General features: G+C 41.7%; 1 protein-coding gene across 6 annotated transcripts in view; it reads left to right on the top strand.

Moving 5' to 3' along the window:
• The window catches only part of PHACTR2 (phosphatase and actin regulator 2), a 291,648-nt gene that overhangs the window by 80,200 nt on the left and 184,860 nt on the right, over positions 1-26,588 (top strand). Inside the window, exon 1 of one of the 6 annotated variants that reach the window (XM_070461305.1) lies at positions 16,716-16,887. The exons of the other annotated variants lie outside the window; for them this stretch is intronic. Within the exon in view, the coding sequence (XP_070317406.1) occupies positions 16,731-16,887 (157 nt within the window). The 5' untranslated portion in view covers positions 16,716-16,730. Of the gene's footprint in view, positions 1-16,715; positions 16,888-26,588 lie in introns of those variants that run through there. 6 annotated transcript variants of the gene reach the window in all.

The raw sequence follows: 26,588 nt of genomic DNA, 5'->3' as shown, positions 1-26,588 counted from the left end.
TGTTCTATAAGAAAATGTAGGCACAAAGACATTTCATTTCTAACTGGTTCAAAACTTCCGTAGGAGAATTTACCTTCACACTCAGCCTGTTATCACTGAGTTCCTGAAGAACTGAAGAAGGTGATGCAGGAGAATGGTTACCTAGTGGAGCAAATATTTATGCGAATTAATTTGTTTTAAGATGAATGCTTTCTAGGACATTTGGCTGTTTGAAAACTATCTGGTGCAATTAAAACTTTCCCCCCAATCCCCTGCTTTAATGACGTCTTGTCTTAGTATTTATAATTCTGTTAACCATGATACTTTTTAGAAATACGATGTTATATACACACACACACATATATATATCTACATATTATGTATGCATATATTTGCATATATATAATGTAATATATGTGCTTCCCTGGTAGCTCAGCTGGTGAAGAATCCACCTATAAGGCAGGAGGCCCCGGTTCAATTCCTGGGTTGGGAAGATCCCCTGGAGAAGGGATGGGTTCCCCACTCCAGTACTCTCGGGCTTCCCTGGTAGCTCAGATGGTAAAGAATCTGCCTGCAATGCGGGAGACCTGGGTTTGATCACTGGGTTGGGAACATCCTCTGGAGGAGGGCATGGCAACCCACTCCAGTATTCTTGCCTGGAAAATCCTTATGGACAGAGGAGCTTGGCAGGCTGCAGTCCATGGGGTCACAAAGAGTCAGACACGACTGAGCGACTAAGCATAGCACAATATAATATACACTTATATATGTACTTGTGAGTGGATTCTTTGATTATCAACCTTGATATAGGGGAACAAACAATAAAAAATAGAACATATTTCCTTTTTAATTAAAAAAGAAATTCATTCTTCTTCTATGAAATGCTCTTGATATAAGTGTTAGTTGCTCAGTCGTGTCCTACTCTTTGCTACCCCATGAACTATAGCCCTCCAGGCTCCCCTGTCCATGGAATTTTCCAGGCAAGAATACTGGAGTGGGTGGCCATTCCCTTCTGCAGAGGATCTTCCCAACCCAAGGATTGAAGCTGGGTCTTCTGCATTGCAGGCAGATTCTTTACCATCTGATTGAACATTTTATTAGCTATAAAACTTATAGCATTTTCCTTTGAATTTATCATGATTTATGGTGCTATTTAGCATTTCATAGTTTATCAAATAAATATTTCTAAGAGCACCCAGGATTCATATAAAGACTTATTTCTAAGGGAGAGATTAAAATATAAGTAATCTGCTTTTTGGAACATCTGTTTGCAAAATGCCAATATTATTATAGAAATTCCTGTCCTTTAAAACAAAAATGCCAAATGGAAAAATAGATTTGTGTTAAAACATAAAAGTACTCTAAAAGAGTCATTTTAGTAGTTTTTAACTCTAATTGTACAATAACTTTGGCCTCTCGAGAATGAACTGGCAGACTTGGTTTAAGAGTTTCTTGGCAGAAGCAGAACAAAGTCTTTGTTTCTAAAACAAAATTTTGGGTTTTGTTTTAGTTTTTTGTTTTTCAGATCACTGATATTAGTTCTGAGAGTTTGTTTCTTTTGCAACCACTCATCTTTCCAAAGGCAAAACAAATTCTAATATTTCTATATCTATAAGATAAAACAGGAATTCTAATCAAATGGTTTTCTTGGGTGAAGAAAAGACACAAAGAACCAGCAAGGATACATTTTGGTGGCAGACAGGAGAAATCAATAATCTAACATTTTCTAAATTATATGACATTGCGTATTAATTCCACAGAATATTAATAAAGTCTCACCCCTTCCCCTTCCTGTGCTCACAACCACATGCAGAAACACAGAATTTCGTATTTGGACAGTTTTGGGAATTGCTGAGTTTAACAGTGTTAAACAGATTTTTAAACATGCTAGTAAAATGGACATGTAAATTCTAGCCTGTGCTATTATATATTGTGAATTCCCAAGATGGAATACAAATGGCAGCATTTCTCAGTTGTATTAACTATAGGTTCTCCTGGGGATGCCTAGTTACAAAGCGTATAACTCAGATTTGAGGGTCACTGTTAAATTTCCTTCATTCTCATTTTTGCTGTCCATTATCATTTTATTCTTAACTGAATTCTTCTCAACTTTCTGTTTCCCAATATAGAAGTCATTTGAAGGAACTAGCAAACTATTCACTTGTATAAATATCGATGCTTGATTCTTTAGAAATTAAATATTTGAGTCAGCTCTGTCCAGGATTTCTCTTCTTGTTCCTTGTTTCTAGGCTTTGGGGCACTTCTCTGCTCGTTAACATCACTATCGGATGAAATAAGGAAGGAAAGGGAGCTAGGACTCAAACCTGCTTTGGAAATGAGTGGGATTCAATTACATCTATGAGATTAGGAGCAATGTACAAATTTTATTTATCCAAACTAACATTTCACATGAATTATTAAAGATTGATGACGGGATTTTATATATAAAAATTTAATTTCAGAGTTTTGCTTTATAAGTCAGTTATCAAGAACATATATAACAAAGGCAAATCCTATTTAACTAAATGTCAAATGTCTTCAAAGGAAGGGAGCTTACTTTTTTTAAATGTCTATTGTGTTGTAGGCACCAACTTAATTATTTTATAGAGGTTGTATCATTAATTTGAGCTGTGGTGTTAGAGAAGATGCTTGAGAGTCCCTTGGACTGCAAGGAGATCAAACCAGTCAATCCTAAAGGAAATCAGTCCTGAATATTCATTGGAAGGACTGATGCTGAAGCTGAAACTCCAATACTTTGGCCACTTGATGTGAAGAACTGACTCTTTGGAAAAGACCCTGATGCTGGGAAAGATTGAAGGCAGGAGGGAAAGGGGAGGGCAGAGGATGAGATGGTTGGATGGCATCACTGCCATGTCGATGGACATGAGTTTGAGCAAGCTCTGGGTGTTGGTGATGGACAGGGAGGCCTGGCGTTCTGCAGTCATGGAGTTGCAAAGAGTTGGACATGACTGAGTGACTGAACTGAACTGTTATCATTAATTCTTGCAATCCAGTCATAAATAAATGTTATTTTCTCCAAGTTATACATGAGGAAGCCAAGACTAAATAAGAGTTCACTCAATAAATAGTTGATTTATAAACCCGAGTCCAACCCTTTTTGACATTAGCAAAATTCATGCTGTCATTTAGCATTATTCATTAGCAGTATGCATGCTGTCATTTTGCTTTGAGAGTGAGAATTCTTCATTTTGTGTCTTCCATAGCATCAAGTACAATACCTGGAATGCAGTATGCACATGATAAATATTTAAAAAATAAGTCAAATGTCACCTTAATTGTGTGTGTTCAGTGTCCGACTCTTTGTGACCCCATGGCCTGTAGCCCGTCAGGCTCCTCTGTCTATGGAATTCTCCAGGCAAGAATACGAGTGGGTTGCCATTTCCTGCTCCAGGGAACCTTCCCAGGGATTGAACCTAAGTCTTCTGCTTCTCCTGGATTGGCAAGTGGGTTCTGCACCACCTGAGAAGCCCCATCATTTAATAAGTGCAGGGCAATTTTTCCAAAAGGAAATTCTTTTTTAAATACCAAGGTCAAAGATGATCTTCTGCCTATACACTTTATTTGGTAGAAGTCAGTGTGTGTGTGTGTGTGTATTAATCACTCAGTTGTGTCCAACTCTTGCGACCCCATGGACTGTAGTCTGCCAGGCTCCTCTGTCCATGGAATTCTCCAGGCAAGAATTCTGGAGTGGGTTGCCATTCCCTTTTCCAAAAGTCAGTATATGGGTAAGAAAAAAGATAGTTGAAGTGGTTTTTTTCATAAACACTCATACAGTTATGACAATTTGTAAAATAGAATGCTCTTTGATAGAGTCCACCAGTGAAATTTGTTAGCACTATGAAAAATGTATTCAAAATTTTCACTTGAAGAATGTGCTAATATTAGGATCATTAACAGAAATTATGAAAAGTGGCATGAAAGAATTTTTAAGTGGTATTTAAATAAAGTGCAGAGACATTGTTCTGGACAACTGGGAAATTCAACCCTTTCATTTTCTTTCAGTGAAATAGTGGTTAGAAGGTCACAGAATAGCCGTGGTTACATCTCTTTTTACACCTGTGCACAACAAGATCTTACATCACATTAATTCTTTTCAAATTCTATACTTCCCTGTGAGCCACTATAAGATTTGAAAAAATGTGCTGGGAAGTAATACTCTCCTTTATTTAAATTTTAATATATATGTCAAGAGAAGCCATAGTTTCAAAGAGACTGGCAGGTTTTCCTACTGTTTGATATAAAGTATCTGCAATGTTTTGATAAGTAGCTCTGAATAATAGCTTAATAGAAGATAATTCTTTAACATCCAGTTATCTATCTCCCCAAAAGTAGTTTGAATTTCCTCACATAAGCCTATTTTTTCCAAATATTTAATCTTCTGATTATATACAGTAACTAAAATTCTGTCTCGCTACTTTTTGTGCTTTAGAAACATGATTTCCTTTTCTAGTCCTGGATCACTCAGTCCTGGGGCAGTTTTTACACCTTAACAGGTATGAAGTTCAAGCCTTGACATCTGTCGCTATAAGGACCCATCGGACAGTACGTGATTTGCTAATCATTTCTGAAGTACCCTGTGTTCCCCTTGGGCTGTCCTGCTGTCTCTCCTGCAGACACGAACACACAGGCATGTTCCCTTTTCTTACCCTTGTTCTCCCCTCCTCCCATTCAGTCACTCTTTTTGTTTTTGTTTCCTAATTATGGCCCATACCCCTATGGCATGTGGGACCTTAGTTGCCCGACCAGGGATTGAACCCACACCCCACGCATTGGACGGTGGAGTCTTGGCCACTAGACTGCCGGGGAATTTCCTCAGTCACTCTTATTTCCTTACCGTCAGGAAATATTTCCTGGTCACTCACTCTCTGCCGGTCCATATGGGTACGAATGAATGAAATAGAGCTTGTCATCATGGGAATTCATTCTAGCAGAGAAAGTAGAAGTTAAGAAGGAATAGATAAAATGCTTGGGTTGGGACCAGTGCTGTGAAGTTCATAAAAGGGCCTCAGGCCTAGCAGGAAAAGCCAAGCAGGCTTGGCTTTTATTCTACCAGTAAGTTTTGGGCAGAGTCTTGGTGAAACAGCGGGAGATAGTGGACAGGGAAGCCTGGCATGCTGTAGTCAATGAGATTGCAAAGAGCCAGACACAACTGAGAGACCGAACAACGAACAGCGGTGAGACAGGACTGATTTCAAGGCATAACCCTGGGCAGGACAGACAGGAGACAAGCAAGAAAGGAAACCCCCTAAAAGTGAAATCTGTTGAGAAGGGTCTAGACTGTGGTGTGGCTGTGGGGATGAGAGAGGACCTGATGAAAACCCAGCTCTTGTTTCAAGGCCCAGCACACATCCCACCTTCAGTGTATCTTCCCAGCAGGTCTCGAGGCCCTGCCTTTCCTTGGAGTACTAAAACAACTCACCTCACAATTTTGTACCTCTTGGTAGTCTCTCTGAGATGATCCCCCATTTCAGGCTTTCCTTCCCAGTCTTTAAGCATCTTTAACGGCAGCTGACACATCATGGACATTTGTTGTGTCCTCCAAAGAGTTAAGGAATTAGAGTTCTCAACTGCGGCCATCCAGTAGAAGTGCCTGGAGAGCTCATAAAGTATATCCATCGCTGGGCCCCACCTTGGGCAAATTCGATCACATCCCTGGAGTGGAGTCTGGATACTGGGATTTGTTTAAAAGCTCCTCAGGCTATTCTAATGGGCAACCAGATGAGAATGACTGTTACAGACATCTATTCATAGAAATCGCTACCTTGCAGAAGTCAGCAGCCAGTTCTTCACCCCCTTCCCCTCTCTTCACCTCTTCTTCTTCCTCACCTCCCTCTTTCTTCCCACAAAGAGTAGGCCCGTCTAGCTGAGGATTTGTGCTTGCGAATTATCTGTTTCCGGGTAGACTCTGATGCTGGCCAGGTGAAGAGGCCTCCGAGGAAACAGCTGAAAGATAAGGGCAGAAGAGGCAAAGGTCTGCTTCTGGGAGACACAGCAGGGAAGGAGCGCAGCAAGCTGAGTCCTGGCTTTCTATAATCCGTCCTCTGGGAGTATGTGGACCTGATTGAAGACAGCAGTGTGGAGAGTCTTCCTAATTGGGAAGATTGTTTCCTTCTCCCGTGTCTCCCTAGCAAATTAAGTATTGAGTAACGATTCACCAGAGCAGCCGAAATGTTCTCTGGTGAGACTTTACATGTGGGTTTTAACTATTAAGAGATGTTAAACATCCCTTGTCAAGTTTTATCTAATAGAAAAGGTACATTATTAGACCCCAAAGAGCACGGCTACGATTTAACCATCCCTAGCTGTGTATCTCCCACTCCAGTACTCTTGTCTGGAAAATGCCATGGACGGAGGAGCCTGGTGGGCTGCAGTCCATGGGGTCGTGAAGAGTCGGACATGACTGAGCGACTTTACTTTCCCTTTTCACTTTCATGCACTGGAGAAGGAAATGGCAACTCACTCCAGTGTTCTTGCCTTGAGAATCCCAGGGATGGGGGAGGCTGCCGTCTATGGGGTCGCACAGAGTCGGACACGACTGATGTGACTTAGCAGCAGCAGCAGCTGTGTATCTGTGCTGAGTGGCTGGGTCAGAGCCACTATTAGACACCTATGCTCTGATTGCCGTATTATGTGACTCACCAGTCACCAGAGGCATCCTGCTTTTTAATCATAGAGAAATAGGTCCTGTCCACCTGAGTCCCCCCTCCGAACATGCACACACAAACACACCAGAGTTTCAGATCATTCTGAACTGACCATGACCTTAAATATTAAAGCATGGAGCTGATTCAGTAATTTGCTTTTCTGAGCATTTTGGTTAATAAGTGGTGCTTTTTACACAAAGCTTAATATAGAACTCTTAAGGGAAACAACAAAATTCATTAAAATCATCTCTTATAATATTGAATTTAATTATCTCATATGGTCATGAGGATCACTTGAAAAAGTATGGCAGAGGGTTTTAAGCTCTGAGTGTTTTTTTTTTGGCAAGTGAAGCATCTAGTATTGGAGGCTCCAAGGGGCCCCCATCCCGGTTTTGCCTGTGATGTCACCCCTGCACCATGTTCCTGATATCCCCCCAACTCACGGCCCCTCGTGCTCCGCCTCCTGCCTCTTCTCCCCACCCGCCTCACTCTCACAGACTGTAGTCTGGCCACCCTGCACTTTTTAGTACGCCTCCAAAACACACATCATTAAACATGCTGATCCTTCTATGTGGAACCCCCATCGTGGCCACCCCCTCACCAGTTTGAAAAACCTCCTCATTGAATAAGTCCCAACTCCATTGTCCCTACCTCTGTGGATCCTTCTGCAATTTCTCAGGATAGAATGAGTTTTCTCTTTTCTCTATTGCCATGAACACTCTCCCCCGCCTTCCCACATGTGCCGGGTATGCTATCATGCTCCTCTGGGTGTCTACCCTTTGGACCAGGCCACACGCGCCAAAAGACACGGCTGTCTTCTTCATAAGTTCATCCCCTAGTGGAGAGTCTGAAGGAAGATACATGTTCAATAAGAGGGCAAAGGAATAAACTGGCTGAAATAAAGCCTGAGGTGTATCTTGTGTTGTGTGTTCCTACTTACATAGAAACCATGAATTAATTTATTCTGTCTGTTGAGTGATGTAGCCGCTTAGCATTTAAGACAAGCAGTGGGGAGCTCATCAGAATCACTTATGGAATTAAAATCTATCTGCCTACCTAGTCTATCATCTCCGTTTATCTACCTATCTTCCTGTTTATCTATCTATCTATCTATCTGGGCTTCCCAGGTAGCTCAGCAGTAAAGAATCCGCCTGCAATGCAGGAGTCGCAGGAGACACAGGTTCAATCCCTGGGTCGGGAAGATCCCCTGGAGGAGGGCTTGGCAACTCACTCCAGTAGTCTTGCCTGGAGAATCCCCGTGGACACAGGAGTCTGGTGGGCTACAGTCCATAGGGTTGCAAAGAGTTGGACATGACTGAGTGACAAAGCACACACAGTATAAGAGGAAGAAATCTATCTATTGCCATCCCAGTCTCAATCTAGAATCTCCCATGGGGACAAAGGACAGCTGTATAAAGAATACTTCGTGGGTATACTGCATACTGGTGAGACTCACTGTCGGTTGAAGGGACTTTTTAACAAAGATGCTCAAACGGAGCCAGTTTCACTGCTTTGTGTGTTTTTAATACTTGCTTGCTGTCATTATGCAATCACATTATTAACTAGAATCATAAAGATCTCGTGCCATTTACAAGAGTGCTCTGATAGATCCTATTGGAGACCTGCTCTAACCTGTAAACAAAGAAGCATCTCTCGGTGAGGCAGTTGTCCAGGAGGGGAGGTGAGTCATGTTCTCTCCATCTTACCCCTCTGGAGAGCATTCGTGAGGTTCCTTCCATACCTTGACTGAGACTTCCTTGAAACTTCACCCACCCAACTTGCTTTTAGTTTCTCACCTGCTACCTGCCTCTGTTTGCTTTTCATATATTTGGGTGTGATTTTCTTAGCAATGGAAATTGGCAACCATCTATTTTTACAAGCAACTTAATTTAGGGCATTTTAAATAAGGGTATCCCCTTATTAAGGGTTTCTCTGATGGCTCAGTGGTCAAGAATCCGCCCACCAATTCAGGAGATGCAGGTTTGATCCTTGGGTCAGGAAGACCCCCTGGAGAAGGAAATGGCAACCCACTCCAGTATCTTGCCTGGGAAATTCCATGGACAGAGGAGCCTGGTGGCTAGAGTCCATGGGGCCAAGAAAGAGTCAGAAATGACTTAGCGACTAAACAACAACCACATCCCCTTATTAAAGGAAAGATGGCCAGTCTTTACCTATGAGAATGGCCAGCATGGTTCAAGAGCAAAAATATCTTAGGTGTCCCCTGTGAGACTTGTATTTTCACAGTACCCATGATGCTTGTCTGTGGTGTTTATGGAACAGATGTCAGTAGGTGGAGCCAACCCCTTTGCTCAAACAATAAGCATTTTACAACACTCATTAACCTAAGGATCAGTCTTAACTTAAGGAAGTTCAAATACATTTGTTTAAATAATGGTGTGACTATGACTCTAGTTGAAAAAGGCCAGAAAGTTGAAGACAAAAGTCAGCTTTGCCTTTAAAAATCCAGACTTTGTAAAGAACCAGGAGATCTGTGGCATACATTTAGAATGAAGCACCACCAGTAACTTAAATTTCCTGGCTTGCGTCAGTTTTCATCACAACTCTAATCTTCTCTAAACGGAGGTGTCCTTTTTGCTGACAGTCATGGGGCTTTGTCCCTAGCAGTTCCAAAGAAGGTTTTCATGGACCTTCAGAAGTACAAAACTCCTAATGTACTTCTGGGTCCTTGGGTAATTTTAAAAGAAAATTGAGTCCCACAGAACTTTTTTTTTTAAACACAAACTGAGAAATAAGTGATTTTTTTTTGGAATACTGTACATGTTTCAATAATATCCCTTTCATCTTCAAAAATGCTAACAAATATAGTACATTTCTCACAGTTCTCCAGCGAATTATGTAAACATTTAAAGTGATCAGTTGTACTTTTACAGATCTGAAACTAAGGCAAAGAAGTGTATTCAGTATTTATTTTCAGAGATCAGCCTCATGCATGGCTTAACTGCACCACGGGAAAAGTTGTATTGACATATAAAAAGCATGTCTGGTTGAGGATATGCTTGGCCATTTGCCAACTCATGAGGCATGGGCCATGCCAAATCTGATTCCCATTGACTTTTATGCAGAAGGAAATCCAAACACAATTTACCCTTCGGGTTGCATACAATATTGTTTTTCAGGGAAATGTGGTTATATTTGTCCTGGCCACAGAGGCTGTCTCAGGGGAGGACAGACAAATGGCTTTGGTCACAGTGTCCATGAAACTGTCTGTACTTGGATATGCAATCGGGTGATTGGAGACTGGAAATCAGCTGGAAATTCCAGTAGAAGTTCATGAATGAGGGGTCCATGCGTATGAAGGGCATGTGTTTATATGGCAGGGGAGAAAGGGCAAGAGTATAACAAATAAGCAGCCCTATCATTTGCAGAGAGATTGGGTGTGGAGGTCCAGTTCTGGAGTAGGGACTGGAGTATGGGTAGGGGATTCAGGCAAATTAGAGAGAGAAACCAAAGCAGATGCTAGTTTATGAAGCAGGTCAGCAGAAGACATTGGGGAAGGTGGCACAGGTTCGATTCTGGCTTATTCAACAAGAAAAACCGAGGTGATCAGGGCTGAGTTCCCACACACCCCCAGTCCCCTCGGGGTTGGGGCTGGAAGGGCATTTTGTTACCACAGTTGCATCCTCCCTGGAATAGCACAGGACTCAGCAGCAATGAGGGTGCTCACCCACCACCAACTCTCAGGTTTATATGTTGCATGAGAGTCATTCTTATATTTGCAACTAAGCGCATCACACTTTCCTGTCTTATCCAGTTGAACATACTCTACTATTTGGAGTCATGGAAAGAAACTAGACTTGGAGTCAGAAAAGGAAGATATGTTTCCTGACTGTCTCTCCCACAGCCTGGCATGGCGTGTTGGGCACATCCACGAGCTCACCTTCCTCATCGAAATACCGGGTTAATTACACTTGGCTCTAGTAGGAGTATAACATAACAGCAGACTCACTTAGTGCCCACGTGCATTTTAAATCTTTACAAATATGAACTCATTTGATCCTGACAGCTGCCTTTCAAGTGGTTGAGAGGGCCCCCCACCACGCCTGGTCTGGCTCCGCTGCCCTCCCCTGCATCTTCAGATGCTTGGTTGTCCCTTTTTGCTGTTTTCAGGGCATTGGCTTCTGTCAGTTCCCTTCCCCTCCCTTTCCATATTTCCAAATCTTTCAGTATTATTGAGATATAATCGATATAAGAGCACTGTATCAGGTTAAGCTGTACAGAATCATGACTTGGCTTATATATCTTGTGAAATGATCATCACAATCATTTTAGTTAACATCTGTCATCTTATATAGATACCAAATAAAAAAAAAGTCTGCATATGCTGTTTCTTATCTTTTGTGGTCTAGGAAACCAGACCATCAAGACTGTTATCCTTGTGCCCGAAGTAATAGGACACAGACTCCATGAGGGCCTGAGTAGTTTTCCTGTGATTCATGTGTATGAGCTGGAGTTCATGAATTTTTTTGACATTTACTTAAACTAAGTGGCAATTCAATTTATTTCCTAGTTTTTGACAAAATCTTCACTGATCTTGCCCATGCTGTCAGGGTAAAATGAAAATTCAAGGTTCTCACACAAAGTTCTTGTCTGCTTATAAGAGAAACAACCTGTATCACCGACATTACCTCCCACCTCTAGTCACATGGCTTCCCTGATAGCTCAGTTGGTAAAGAATTTGCCTACAATGCAGGCGACCCCAGTTCGATTCCTGGGTCAGGAAGATCCTCTGGAGAAGGGATAGGCTACCCACTCCAGTATTCTTGGGCTCCCCTTGTGGCTCAGCTGGTGAAGAATCTGCCCGCAATGCAGGAGACCTGGGTTTGATCCCTGAGTTGGGAAGATCCCTTGGAGAAGGGAACAGCTCCAGTATTCTGGCCTGGAGAATTCAGGCCTGGGTCACAGAGTCGGACATGACTGAGCAACTTTCACGTTCTTTCACTTTCTAGTCACACAGTCTTGGGCCCTGACACTCCAGGCTCTCCGTCTCATCCTCAATATTATGTCTTCTTACTTCTCTCCTTTGCACCATGTTCTTTTTCTTGTCCCCTGTTTCTTCCCTGTTCTTCACCTGGTGGATTCCTGTTTGTCTTTCAGGATACTTGGTTCATTATCACCATCTGGAAACCCTTTTCCACCTGACTGCAGGGTTACCTACTCCCTGAACTCTCCTGGCCAACATACCATTGATCCTTCACCTCCACTATCCCCATCAGCCCAGGCCACACCTGGAGCAGTGGCTCAAGGGCAAAGTTGTCTTCTCCTTGGTTTCCTAGCCCAGTATGTGGCACACAGTAGGTTCTTAGTGTACGCTGGCTGACTCACTGCTTGTGCCATTGTTAGTAAGCTGCAAAATGTTTTCTGTAGCACCATGATGGCAAACCAGTCAATCCTAAAGGAAATCAGTCCTAAATATTCTTTGGAAGGACTGATTCTGAAGCCGAAGCTCCAATACTTTGGCCACCTGATGCAAAGAACTGACTCATTGGAAAAGACCCTGATGCTGGGAAGGATTGAAGACTGGAGAAGGGGACAACAGAGGATGAGATGGTCAGATGGCATCACCGACTCGATGGACATGAATTTGAACAAGCTCTGGGAGTTGGTGATGGATAGGGAAGCCTGGTGTGCTGCAGTCCGTGGGGTCACAAAGAGTTGGGCATAACTGAGTGACTGAACTGAACTAAACTGATGATGGTGGATCTATACATTCTCATTGGTAAACTCCTTATACCCCCAGGTGTAGTTGTTGGGAATCTGGATTTTTTTTTCCTGCTTGAAAGTGAAAGTTGCTTAGTTGTGTCCAGCTCTTTGAGACTCCATGGACTGTAGCCCTCCAGGCTTCCCTGTCCATAGAATTCTCCAGGCCAGAATAATGGAGTGGGTAACCATTCCCTTCTCCAAGGGATCTTCCCAACCCAGGGATCGAATCCAGGTCTTCCATATTGCAGGCAATTTTTTTACCTTCTGAGCCACTGCTTGACTGCCATTAAGCCAAATCTAGAATTTTTTTTGTCTTTATTGGATTTGTTACAATGTTGCTTCTGTTTTTTGTTTTTTTGGCCCCAAGGCATGTGGGATCTTAGATCCCCCACCAGAGATCAAACCCACACTCCCTGTATTGGAAGGTGAAGTCCTAACCACTGGACCACCAGGGATATCCTCAAATCTATAATTTTTAAATGTATATTTTTGTAGGGGTTCCTTGAAGGGAAAGCTAGAACATGAAATAATTATAGTATGTGTCAAACATGTGTTAAATTTGATATCTCATGAAGTACCATGTAACTAAACAAAGGTGGTTTTTTTTTTAATCCCTCAAGGCGGATTTGAGTATATCGAAGGAATGAGGCCCCTGAAATGTCCACATACATGAGAAGCAAAAAGAAATTAGAGTTCAACTGGAAAAGGGCTCAATCTAATGATACTTTTTATCTATTTTCTTTGAATATTTCCAATTGCCTTCCTCAGAAAGAGAAATTCTTTTTCAAAATACCTAAAACATATCACTGGACTTAAATGTGCCTTGTTCTTCATACCTGGGTTGGGGGGGTGAGGGGAGGGAAGCTTAGATGTAATACCCAGATAAGAGAGACATAGTTCTGAGCTATTGTTAAAAATAACTTAATGTGATTATGGCATATAAAACCAGCTTTGTATTTATAAAAACAATTTGTGTGTGCATGAGCAATGTCTGGAAAGAGTGTATCCCAAGCTATTAGTAGTTCTCAATCCCTGGGGAATGAGGGGGAACGTTTATATTTTACTTCATACGTTTAGATTTAGTTTGAGGTCTTCTGAGTTTTGCTTTTACAATAAGCATGCACTGCCTTTAGAAATGTTTAAAAGCCAGTACGTTGTGTTTTTTCATCAGTTAACCAGAAAGCAGCACAGATTATACTGCCTTGCCATGTGGGATCCAATAGCCTGAGTAAATATACCTCAGATACTAACAGTGTGGGTCCTCACCTCACAGTATTTTAGGATGAGTGGTTTGAAGGTCTGTCTTCCCATCATTCCACACACTGCCCCAACACAAGCTATTATTGAATTTGTTCTTTTATTCATCAGAACTAGCTATGAAATCTTGTTAATGCTTATCTTACAAGCATTTGGTCCTTGTGATTCATTTGCAGGGCTTCCCAGGTGGTGCTGGTGGTAAAGAATCCACCCACCAATGCAGGAGACAAAAGAGACACAGGTTCAATCTGTGGGTTGGGAAGATCCCCTGGAGAAGGAAGTGGCAACTCACTCTAGTATTCTTGCCTGGGAAGTCTCAAGGACAGAGGAGCCTGTCCTTCGGATCATAAAGAGTCAGACACAGTTGAGTGGCTAAAGAACAACATGACCACAACAAGAACATTTCGGCTAGATTTTTTAACTTTTCTGGTGACCCAGTGGTTAAGCCTTCGTGCTTCCAAGGCAGGGGGCACGGATTCAGTCCCTGGTCAGGAAACTAAGATCCTGCATACTGCACAGTGTGGCCAAAAATTTTAAATTAAAAAAATTTTTATTTTTTTTTTTTTACATTTGAACTAGATTTTCTTTTGTCTTCCTGTGTTGAGAGTGGACTTGAGATATATGGGTAAAGTAGGCAACTTGGAAATATATCCTCAATGCATGTTCATGTTGTAGGGAAGCAGTTGGTTTTCATGGCATGTAGTTGGATTCAGATGGGTAAACACCCTGTGTCTGCTGGATGGGGGCATGGCATTCAAACTGTCTTTAAGGCCAGCCCCTGGAGGGCACTGGATCGGGTGAGGGGCTTCTAGAAGGGCTGAGCCAGGAAGCCAGAGGGTGACCCAGCCAGGGAGGTGAATCTGAGTTATCACTCAGTCTAAGAGTTGAGTGCAGTAGTGGAAATGAGAGATGGAGAGCTGAAAAAAAAAATACTGTAATGAACCAGGAGTCAAGAAACATGCTGGGGGTGAATAAAGTGTTAGTACCTTGGTCTCTTGTCATAAATACTTGCTGAGTACATTATTTCTCTCACGTTAAAAATATGGTCACAAGGACTTCCCTGGTGGTCCAGTGGTTAAGATTCCATGCGTCCACTGCAGGGAGCACAGGTTTGATCCCTGGTGGGGGAACTAAGATCCCACATGCTGCGCAGTGCAGACAAAAACCAAAAGTGTGTGTGTATGTATGTGTGTATGTGTGTGTATGTATATATATATATACATATGGGGCTTCGCTGGTGACTCAAGACAGTAAAGAATCTTCCCGTAACACAAGAGACCCAGGTTCAGTCCCTGGGTTGGGAAGATCCATTGGAGAAGGGCATGACAACCCATTCCAGAATTCCATGGACAGAGGAGCCTGGTGGGCTACAGTCCATGGGGTCGCAAAGAGTCAGACACGATTGAGCGGCTAACACTTTTAGTTATGTATATGCAAGAGAATAAGATACTTTCTCCTCTAGAACTGTGTTTATTTTGAGATATATTGAAGTTTTATTTGGTGACTCAGTATTTAAACTCTACCGCTACTTGGATGGTTTATTCAAATAATGTTTGATAACTTCTCAAATTAAGTTCTGTGTTACATAGTGATTTCAGCTTCACCTGAGCACTTTGTTTTATGTCCCCTTTTATATCACATCAATGCATCTCTAATGATTTAATTCCACTAGCAAGTGTGTGAAATTTGCAATTGTTAAAAATGACTAGGTGAAGCTTACTGTTTTGAATTGCTTCGAGGTATATCTTTCTTATAACGTATCTCCTTTAATTATCACAATTTGGGGATATACTTTAAATGAAAGATTTATTCAACAAATAAGAATGGAGAATCTACTGTGTTAGATACCCTTTTGCCTGCAGAGAACACAACAGTGATAAGATATACCCAGTCCCTGCTCCACAGAACTCTCACAGTATTGGGACAAAAAGGCAACAAACAGATAAGCAAAGAAATATATGTTATAACACCAAGTAGTGATCAGAACCCTGAGTGCTTGTGCTGGGGGGATGCAAGTACTATTTTTGGTAATGTGAATTCCATCCCAATGATTGGCTGTTTAAATAAGACTGGGTTACAGAACTCAGGAGATTTGTAAGCATAGCTTTGTAAAATCTTGTTATCAGTTTGGTGTGGTTTCAGTTGAACATTGATTTTTTTTTTCTTATTTCAATTTGCTTGAACGCTTTTAAGTTTCATGCTGTTTCAAGTTTCAAGAAGTGGCCCAATGTCAAAGAAAAATGCTAAGAATTTCATCTTGTTTTGGGTAACAACAGAATGAAGCCACATAATCACATGACTGTCCCCACCCCTTCAAACCTGCAGTGGCCCAGATTTGTTTGAAATTTAGCACAAAACTGCATTGTTATCAGAGGATGTTCCCATGAGATAAGAGAGGCCTGGCAGAATTGCAGTGGCAGCTTGATTACAAAAATATTAAAACATTTCTTCCTTAATGACAAAGACCCGTTGTTTACTTTTATGAGAGCAAGTTAGCATAGGTTTATTTTGAAAAACTTTGGTCTTAAGAGCATCTTTCTTAAGATGCATAAGAATTCTGTGCATGCCAGTCACTCTAAGGAGAAAAAGTATAAGATGTCAGTTAAAGGACAGGGATGGATTTTAGCAGAGATATTAGAATTTAAGCAGCCAAAGAGAATTTCTTTCAAAAACCACACTGGATGGGTATACATTAATTTTAGAATGTTGATATTACTCAAAACAAATAGGAAATTCTGATTTTCAAGTTGTCTCTCAAGTCAATTTATAGACCATACCAAACTTTGTTCATTCATTCTGTCATTCAACAAACATTTGTGAAGCCTTCTATCTGCCAACATGGTGCTTCTTGCTAAGTGTCTGTCAGTAAAATGGAACTATTGTTTCCTTTTGAGCTGACACTGCTGTGGGAAGACAGATAAGTTCTAGAAGAGGAAGTGCTTAGGGTAGCTGTGTACAGTGCAAAGGGGAAGATTCAAGAGGAAGCTCTGCCTGACGAGAGTGGAGAAGCTCCAAGGGGAGGTGACATGTGGGCTGAGGGTTTGAGGAATAGGCTCTGTAAGCAGAGGGAAACATGAGTTACAAAGCCAAACCTGAGTCTATTCGCCCATGCGCAGTAATGCCAATCTACTGACCCTGGACTGTGGTGAAGGAATGTACGGTGTTTATTGCAAAGTATCTAACAAGGGATCAAACAAGGAGAACAGGCAGCTCATGCTTAAAAGACCTGACGTCCCCAATGGCTTTCAGGGAAGGGCTTTTAAAGGTAAGTTGAGGGAGAGGGTCACAAGGTACCTGATCAAGTCATGGACATTCTTCTGATTGGTTGATGGTGGGGAAACTGGGTGGTATTTCAGGAGTCAACATTCTCAACATCTGGTTCCAACTGGTCTGGGGTCATCATACTGGTGTTAGTTTGAAGTTAACTTCTTCCACCTGATGGGGGTTTTAGTATCTTCAAAATAACCCAAAGATATGGCTCAGGTTATTATTGATAGCTCTTGAGAAGGAACTAAAGGTCCTTGACTTTGTTTTATGGCTAAACTCTGTTTTGTCTTAATTGACTGCTTTCCTTTGTTTCTGCATTTTCTCACTTCTCTAATTAAATTTGCTCTTTGGAACTTGGGGAAGGCCTAGGAGGCTAAAGCTTTTCAAACAAGAAACAGGGAACCTGAGGGGTGAGGGGGGGGGGGGTCTGTCCCTGAAAAGACCCCACAGGGTCCTTCTCAGTTTTATTCATTTCTGGCAGTGGTCTCTGATTTTGTCGTTACACATTATTATTTTCACAACTAAGATGGCATGATTCAATTTGATAACTTATTCAGCTGACTTGGCCTAGAATGATCTTGACCAATTCTAAAAAATAAATTTGCTTTCAGGGCATAAATACTTTCTACCATTAAGTTTCATAAATATTTATTAAGTAACTAACCACAAGCAATATGATATGTTACTACGTAGGTAGCCCTGGAGAATTCAAAAGAATCTTCTCATTTTTATAAAAAAATTTTTTAATTGAGGTGAAATTTATGTAGTATAAAATTAACCATTTTAAAGTATACAATTCAGTGGTATTTAGTAAATTCACGGTGTTGTATAACTACCAATTACTCTGTGCATGCATACCAAGTTGCTTCAGTCTTGTCTGACTCTTTGCAACCCTATGAAACTGTAGCCCACCAGGCTCCTCTGTCCATGGGATTCTCTAGGCAAGGATACTAGAGTGGGTTGCCATTCCCTCCTCTGGGGGATCTTCCTGATCCAGGGATTGGACCTGCCATCTCTTATGTCTCCTGCTTTGACAGGTGGGTTCATTATCACTAGCACACTGAGAAAGCCCACCAACTACTCTACCTGGTTCTAAAATATTTTCATCATCCAAAAGAAAACTCTTTCTCTATCCACTGTACAGTCATTCTCTATTTTCCCCTCCACCTAAGCCTCTTATATGCACCAATCTGCTTTCTCTCCATGTGGATTTACCTATTCTGAACATTCGTGTAAGTGGGATCATATGGTGTATGACCTTTTATTATCTGATTTTTTTTTGTTTACTTAGGATAAAGTTTTCAAGGTTCATCTACATTGCAGAATGTATCAATACTCTTTTCCTTTTTATGCCTGAATAACATCAGTATGGATTCTGTGTGGATTCTGCTGTATGGATGTGCCACATTTTGTGTGCCCATTCATCCACTGATGGACATTTGGGTTGGTTCCACCATTTAGCTGTCATGAATATTGTTAAATATTGTAAGCATTTGTGTACATGTATTTTTGGGGGTATCTGTTTTCAGTCCTTTAGGGAATATGCCTAGAAGTAGAATTGCTAAGTCATATGGTAATTTTGTGTTTAACTTTTGAGGAACTACTAAACTGTTTCCACAGTGGCCGCACCATTTCACATGCCCACCAATAATATATGAGGGTTCCAGCTTATGAATATCCTCATCAACACAGTTGATGAGGCCATTTTTTAAGTAATAGCCATCCTAGTGATGTGAAATATTGTCTCACCATGGTTTTGATTTGCATTACCCTTATGACTAATGATGTTGAGTTTTCTTTCCTATGTTTGTTGGCCATTTGTATATCTTCTTTCTTCCATCTCTGATGGTAATTCCAATTGAATTTATAAAAATGTTCTAAACGATAATAACCTCACTAGGATGAGTGAAGTACTTCACAAGAGGATTGATTTTAGGCAGAAAATAGTTTGCTCTGTAAATTATAGTGTGATTGTTTAAAAACCATTTTTATTATTTTGTGTTTATTATATTTATTACCATATTACACACAAGTGTTGTTATATTGGTTAAAATATGAACTTGTGAGTGTCTTCTCAATCATAAGCATTATCTTATTCTCTGTAATAGCTTAGGTCTTTTAGAAACTTACTCAATTTGAGCCAGATCTATGATCAATCTTTTAGTAATTCATAGCCTTTTGAGATATCACTATAGGTTTTGTTTGTGGAATAAAGTTTCATAAATTGTGTACTATCCCAATATGTTTCTTTTGCTATATAAAGTATATACATACGTGTATAAAAGATGGGAGAGAGAGAAAGAGGGGAGCATCTTAGGACTCAGAGAGATATTGAAGTTAGATTTCAACAATTCAACTGAACGATTATTTCCATATAGCATATTTATTCTATTGTCTCACCTGAAATAAAACTCTCCCTTTCTCTCACTCAGAAAGTGAAAGATATCTTTCTTAATATTTCCAAGGGAAGTTGCTGCTCATTTTTCCTCATTAACTCCAGAGGTATACAAAGATTAGACACGCTAACAAGGAAAGGCCTAGAGCTGATGTTCTTTATCTGGAGAAAGAGAAATACCCCAGCACCATTTGCTGTGCCAGTCGATAACCCCCATAGTAGTTTTGTGTACTCAAACATTTTGCTTTGAGCACCCACAGTGTTGGAGAAATTGTCCAGGCTCTGGCCATATAGCAGTGAACAAAACAGGGCTTACATTCTATCAGGGGAGATGGATACGTGAGCAAATATATGAGGTAGTTGTAAGTGTTGTGAAGCAAAATAGAATGTGGTGTCAGGAGCATGATGGGGCTGCTTGAAGACAGAGTGGTCAAGGAAGGCATCTCTGAGGACATGCAGATTTGTGAAGAAACTGTGAGTATCAGGAATAGGGAACAACATGAGATCGGGCAGGCTTCATCCATTGGGGGGATGGCTTGGACGTCAATATAGAGGAAGTGACTTGATTTCAAGAGAGAGTGGCAGCAGATAAGTTCAAAGAAATAGTCAATTTAGGATAGGCCAGTGCTGAAGGTTTATTGTGGGCTTCCCAGGTGGCTCAAGGGTAAGGAATCCAGCTGCCAATGCAGGAGACTCAGGTTTGATCCCTGGGTCAGGAAGATCCCCTGGAGGAGGAAATGGCAACCCATTCCAGTATTCTTGCCTGGAAAATTCCATGGGCAGAGGAGCCTGACGAGCTAGAGTCTGTGGGGTCACAGAGTCAGACACAACTGAGCACACATGTACAAATGTTTGTTATATTTGGAATTGCAAGGATCACATGTATTTTTCTTTGTGTTGGGAACCAAGTCTAGCTTCTAGTGGGGTAAAGAGAGCCTGTATTAGTTTCCTGTTATCACTGTAACAAATAACTGCAAGTTTAGTGGCTTAAGCCACGCAGGTTTATTTTCTTACAGTTCTGAAGTGTGCCGGTAGGGCTGCATTTCTTTGGAAACTCTAGTGCATGTGCTAGGTGCGTGCTAAGTCTCTTCAGTTGAATCTGACTCTTTGTGACCCCATAGACTTTAGCCCGCCAGAGTCTTCTATCCATGGGATTCTCTGGGCAGGAATACTGGAGTGAGTTGCCATTTCCTTCTCCAGGGGATCTTCCTGACCTAGGAATCGAACCCATGTCTCTTGTATCTCCTGCACTGACAGACGAATTCTTTACCACTAGCACCACCTGCAAAGCTCTAGAGGAGAATTCATTTCCTTGCCTTTACTTTCACATAGAGCCCACCCACACTCTTTGGTACCTGGCCCCTTTCTCCATCTTCGAAGTCAGTAGCATTGCTTCTTCTCATCTCTAACATCAGCTCTGGTCCTTACATCTTCTCCCCTGAGTCTCATCCTCTTGCCTACCTTTTCCAAGGACTCTTGTAGTTAGACTGAGCCCACCCAGATAATCCAGGATAATCTCAAGATCTAATTTAATCACACTTGCGAAGTCTCTTCTGTTATATAAGGTAACATATGCACAGGGAAGCCTGGCGTGCTGCAGTCAATGGGGTCGCAAAGTGTTGGACACGACTGAGCGATGGAACAGCAACGGCAACATGCACAGATTCTAGGGGTTAGGATGTGGCCATCTGGGGTGGAGGAATTGGAGTGTTCTTCAGCCCATCACTGTGGGCTTTCTTGCTTTCAGAGAAGCCTGATTTCTTTGCCAGTGCTAGTCCTAACCCTCCCCAGGCTATATTTTTCCTATTAAAGATTTCATTTTTAAGGTTCTTTCCCTTCACTTTCTGGCCAATGGAAAGGTAAAAATTTAAATACGTTAGAATTTTGGATTGCAAAATTTGTTGGATTGCAAAGACATGACGGCAAAGATGGCCTTCGTTGTTATTTAGGTGCTAAGGTGTGTCTGACTATTTTGCAGCCCCATGGACTGTGGCTTACCAGGCTTCTCTGACCATGGGATTTCCCAGGAAAGAATACTGGAGTGGGCTGCCATTTCCTCCAGGGGATCTTCCCGATCCAGGGATCAACCCCGTATCTCCTGTACTTGGCATGCAGATTCTTTACCACTGAAGCATCAGGGAAGCCAAAGATGGCCTTATCAATGTCTTTATCCCCAGTGCCTAATAGAAGTCAAAGTGCATGTCCAGTCGCTATGGAAAGTGGTGCACTTTCCTGGTGGTCCAGTGGTTAAGAATCCACCTGCCAATGCAGGGGACACGGGTTCGATCCCTGGTCTGGGAAGATTCCACATATTGTGAGACAACTAGGCCCATGCCCCACAACTGCTGAAACCCTAACACCCTGGAGTCCATGCTCTGCAACAAGAAAAGCCACTGCCATGAGGAGCCCGAACACTGCAACGAGAGAGTAGCCCCTGCTTGCTGCAACTAGAAAAAGCCTGTGGGCAGCCATAAAGAGATAAATAAACAAATTTTTTTTAAAGACATAGAAGATGGTGGTGATGATTACATTATGAAATGAAGGAGGGTTTATGGTTTCCTTAAAGATGCCCATAGAAATTATGAGATTTTCTAATTCCAAGTATGAATACAGGTCTATTATATGAAAATCATATTTATCATACATCATTTCCCTGGACAGTTCCTAGGGGGAAAAAAGCTAAAAAGTGTCAGGGACGGAATTTTACCATCTCAGAAAGAGAAGAACATATTTCTGGTACCCAGGCTAAATTTTCCTTTTGGTGGTATTTTTAAAAACACGTGAAGTTGCAGCATTTGAATTTCTATCAAGCCCCACTTTTGGTAAGGAATCAGCTAAACATTAAATTAAGTAATATGGACTTTCTTCTAATGTAGCTGACACCTCTCTGTGATGAAGAAATACAGTTTGGCCTCATAATGGTACCTCCAGAAAATGTCCCTGAGTGTGGGGATGGAAGGTGATACAAATTAGTGAGAGAAGTGACTGTCAGAAGCTGAAGGTTGTACTAGCCTCTTGACGGGGCATGTAGAGGCTCTTCTGTGTAGGAGGCCCTTCGCTTGCAGCGTTGTCTCACTGCATGGCAGTCCCGTGGAGTTGACTACTGCTGAGTGTGCTGCCAAGGGGAGGGAAAAATTCCAGAGAGACACTTATTGAAAGGGAGCCCAAACAGAGCAGTGTGCTCTTCCAGGACTAGAATTCTCAGCCCTGGAATAATGAAATTCAAATTAAAGGAGCGTTCAGACCGCTGCTCCGATTCATCTGGAGTGTTCCCTGCAATGTGTTATTTATCACTGGGAACAACCTGTAAGATGCGCTATCTGTAACACATAGCATCACAGACCTCGTCAGAGAGCAGACGGTGTGATCCAAGCTGACCTCTGAAAAACAGTCAGTGGAATTGCTGCTCTGTATTTTCACCTTCCTGTGGCTTGCACTTTCTGCTAAGGTGATTTCTGTGACAAGAGGAGGATGAAAATCTTGGATACCTGACGAAAATAAATAATGTGATTTGACTCTTTCTTACAATAGTCCCTGGTGTGGTAAAGCATCTGCCTACAATGCAGGAGGCCCCGGGTTCGATCCCTGGGTCGGGGAGATCCCCTGGAGAAGGAAGTGGCTACCCACTCCAGTATTCTTGTCTGGAAAATCCCATGGACGGAGGAGCCTGATAGGCTACAGCCCATGGGGTCGCAAAGAGTCGGACACCACTTCACTTCACTTTACAATAATAAGATGAGTATTCATAGATATTCTTTATTTAAAGTTAAAAGCCTTTATTTTACTATCACATGAAAATCCTCTAGGCATGTATGGATGAAGTATGTCCAGGAAGCCACAGTCAGTCATATCAATTTTATCTAATTTTAGAGGAAATTTAAGAAACATCAAATCTTTGATTTGGCGACATGTTTGGTTACAGTTGTAGGATCTCTCTAGGTTCTGTATATTGCTCAGTCGCTCGGTTGTGTCCGACTCTTGGTGGCCCCATGGACTGCAGCACTCCAGGCTTCCCTGTCGTTCACTGTCTCCTGGAGTTTGCTCAAACTGTTGTCCATTGAATCAGTGATGCCATCCAACCATCTCATCATCTGTCATCCCCCTTCTCCTGCCTTCAGTCTTTCCCACCGGCAGGGTCTTTTCCAATGAGTAGTCTCTTTGCATCAGGTGGACATAGTATTGGAGCTGCAGCTTTAGCATCAGTCCTTCCAATGAATATTCAAGGTTGATTTTCTTTAGAATTGACTGGTTTGATCTCCTTGCAGTCCAAGGGACTCTCAAGAGTCTTCTCCAGCACCACAGTTCAAAAGCTTAAATTCTTTGGTGCTCAGCCTTCCTTGTGGTCTAACTCTACATCCATATATGACTACTGCGAAAATCATAGCTTTGACTATACAGACCTTTGTTGGCAAAGTGATGTTCTCTGCTTTTTAATATGCTGTCTAGGTTGTCATACCTTTTCTTCCAAGGAGCAAGTGTCTTTTAATTCCATAGCTGCTGTCACTATCTGCAGTGATTTTGGAGTCCAAGAAAATAAAATCTGTCACTGTTTCCACTTTTTCCCCATCTATTTGCCATGAAGTGATGGGACCGAATGACATGATCTTAGTTGTTTGAATGTTGAATTTTAAGCCAGCTTTTTCACTCTCCTCTTTCATCCTCATCAAGAGGCTCTTTAGTTCCTCTTCACTTTCTGCCATTAGAATGGTAGGTATCATCTGCATGTCTGAAGTTGTTGATATTTCTCCTGGAAATCTTGATGTACTGTATTTCCAGTTCCAACTCATTTACCCAAATAATTTTAATACTAAACACCTATCCCCTTATTATAGCTCAAAAATAAATACTTAGTAAAACTAATGCTAAGTAGACAGCTATCATTAATCCTTTATGGAGTTGTTACATAGGTGCTTAGTGTTCATTCGTGTCCAACTATTTATGATCCCATGGCCTGTAGACCACCAGGTTCCTCTGTTCATGGAATTTTCCAGGTAATAATATTGGAGTAAGTTGCCATTTCCTACTCCAGAGGATCTTCCCAACCTAGGGATCAAACCTGCATCTTTTTCATCTTCTGCGTTGGCAGACAGATTCTTTACCACTGTGCCACACCTGGGAAGCCCCATTACATAGGCTAAATGAGTTAATATTAGTAGAGCCCCATTCCTGAGATATTATTTATAAGATGAATAAAGACCATGAGAGTGGATTCCACTTATGCATCTCTCTGGGTAAGACAACGTAAATTCCTTTGTTTATCTGAACTTAATAAAGCAAGTCTGTATCATATCCCTTAATTCACTTGGGGTAACAGTAAGGGGATCTTTTGTATTCCAAGTCTCTCTCACAGTAACTTACTCATAGGTCTTAGTAAGCAATGTGTTAAGTTTTTTGTTGTTGTGATTGGTTGCTTTGTTGGTTGATTTTGGTTTTGTTTTTTTTTTTCTTGGTTGGGGCGGGGGGCACACTGTGCAATTTGTGGGATCTTAGTTCCCTAACCAGGATCGAACCTGGGCCATGGCAGTGAAAGTATGAATTCTAACCACTGGACCACCAGCAAATTCCCAGTGCTTCATGTTTCTGTTACTTGAAGAGACACAAGCTATAGGAATGCCTTATACCACAAATTCTTTCTTCTCTCTCTCTCTTCAACATCATAGTTCCTTGTTGAAAGTCATGAGGCAGGGATTAAAGTGCTTTATGCAAAAACGGAACATCCTTCTCAGGTTTTAATAAAAGTGTTTTTTTTTTTTTTAAATAGTAGCTGACTTACGTGTGGTGTACTTCAAAGAGATTTAAGCTTCTTTAAGGAGAGCAGTCTTTAGAACCCTTCCTGGCTCCATCTACATCGCCTGCAGCGGTGCTCTGCCGATGGAACACCCATTGAGTATGCACTCAGTTGAAGACTTTCTCACTCCAACCGGGAAAATACAAGGCCATGGATCTAACTGCACTCCCAAATCCCACAAACTGGGTCTTATCAGCAAAGGAAGTTTAGCTCCTGTTCCTTGCAACTGTATATGCATCTTAGAAATGTTGGACTTCTCATAAAGGGCTCAGTGAAAGTCGTTTGGTTGTGTCTGACACTTTGTGACCCAATGGACTATAAAGTGCATGGAATTCTCCAGGCGCGAATTCTGGAGTGGGTAGCCTTCCTTTTCCAGGGGATTTTCCTAACCCAGGGATCAATCCCAGGTCTCCTGCATTGCAGGTGGATTCTTCACTAGCTGAGCCACAAGGGAAGCCCTTTATAAAGGGAGGTATTCTAAAAAAGCACCATTAAGAGACATAGTGAGTAGAAAAGGAAAAAAATAATGGTAGCCCTGAGATTCTTTCTTATTCTGTAGGGCTGTTTTCATGGAATCTATTCCATTTCTAGGATTATGGTACAGTGCCATTTATTCTGGAAATTTATAACTAAGGTATAAAAGTAAGTAATGAGGGAACTAAGCCAGAAACACACTGCCATAGATTGACCTTGAAATCCCAGTAAGGAACTGAGATGGATCACTTCCCAGGTCTGCCGCCCATCACCCCAACCACCTCGGCCGGACCCTCCCTTGACCTGCTGCTAAGCCAATGCTCACTGCGTATTCTTCCAGAATTGGAGAAGCAAAAGTGCATGGACCACCCAAAGGAGAACCTCAAGCTGTTTCCTTTCCCCCACTTCAAGCACTGGCTAAAGCTCACCTAGAGACGCTGCTTCTTTGAAATCCACATGATACTGTTCTTTCAGTTCCGTTCAGTTCAGTCGCTCAGTCGTGTCCGACTCTTTGCGACCCCATGAATCACAGCACGCCAGGCCTCCCTGTCCATCACCAACTCCCGGAGTTTACTCAAACTCATGTCCATCGAGTCGGTGATGCCATCCAGCCATCTCATCCTCTGTCGTCCCCTTCTCCTCCTGCCTTTAGGCTTTTTCTATTTGTGGGACACTAAGTATGTTTTTATACCTTCTCCTGGGTATCGACATTTTACGTATATATTTGTTATATTTTAAAAATTACATTTTACAAGGCAGTATTACTCAGCCATAAAAAGGAATGAATCTGAGTCAGTTCTAGTGAGGTGGATGAATCTAGAGCCTGTTATACGGAATAAAGTAAGTCAGAAAAAGAAAAACAAATGTAGTATCTTAATGCATATATTTGGAATCCAGAAAAATGCTACTAATGAACCTACTTGCAAGGCAGCAGTAGAGAATGCAGACATAGAAAACAGGCTTGTGGACACAGCAGTGGAAAGAGAGGGTGAGACTAATTGAAAGAGTAGTGCTAAAACGTGTACATTACCAAATGTAAAAT

This window comes from Odocoileus virginianus, chromosome 34, assembly GCF_023699985.2.
Source record: "Odocoileus virginianus isolate 20LAN1187 ecotype Illinois chromosome 34, Ovbor_1.2, whole genome shotgun sequence".
Taxonomy (NCBI): domain Eukaryota; kingdom Metazoa; phylum Chordata; class Mammalia; order Artiodactyla; family Cervidae; genus Odocoileus; species Odocoileus virginianus.
This window is presented reverse-complemented; position numbering and strand designations above follow the sequence as displayed.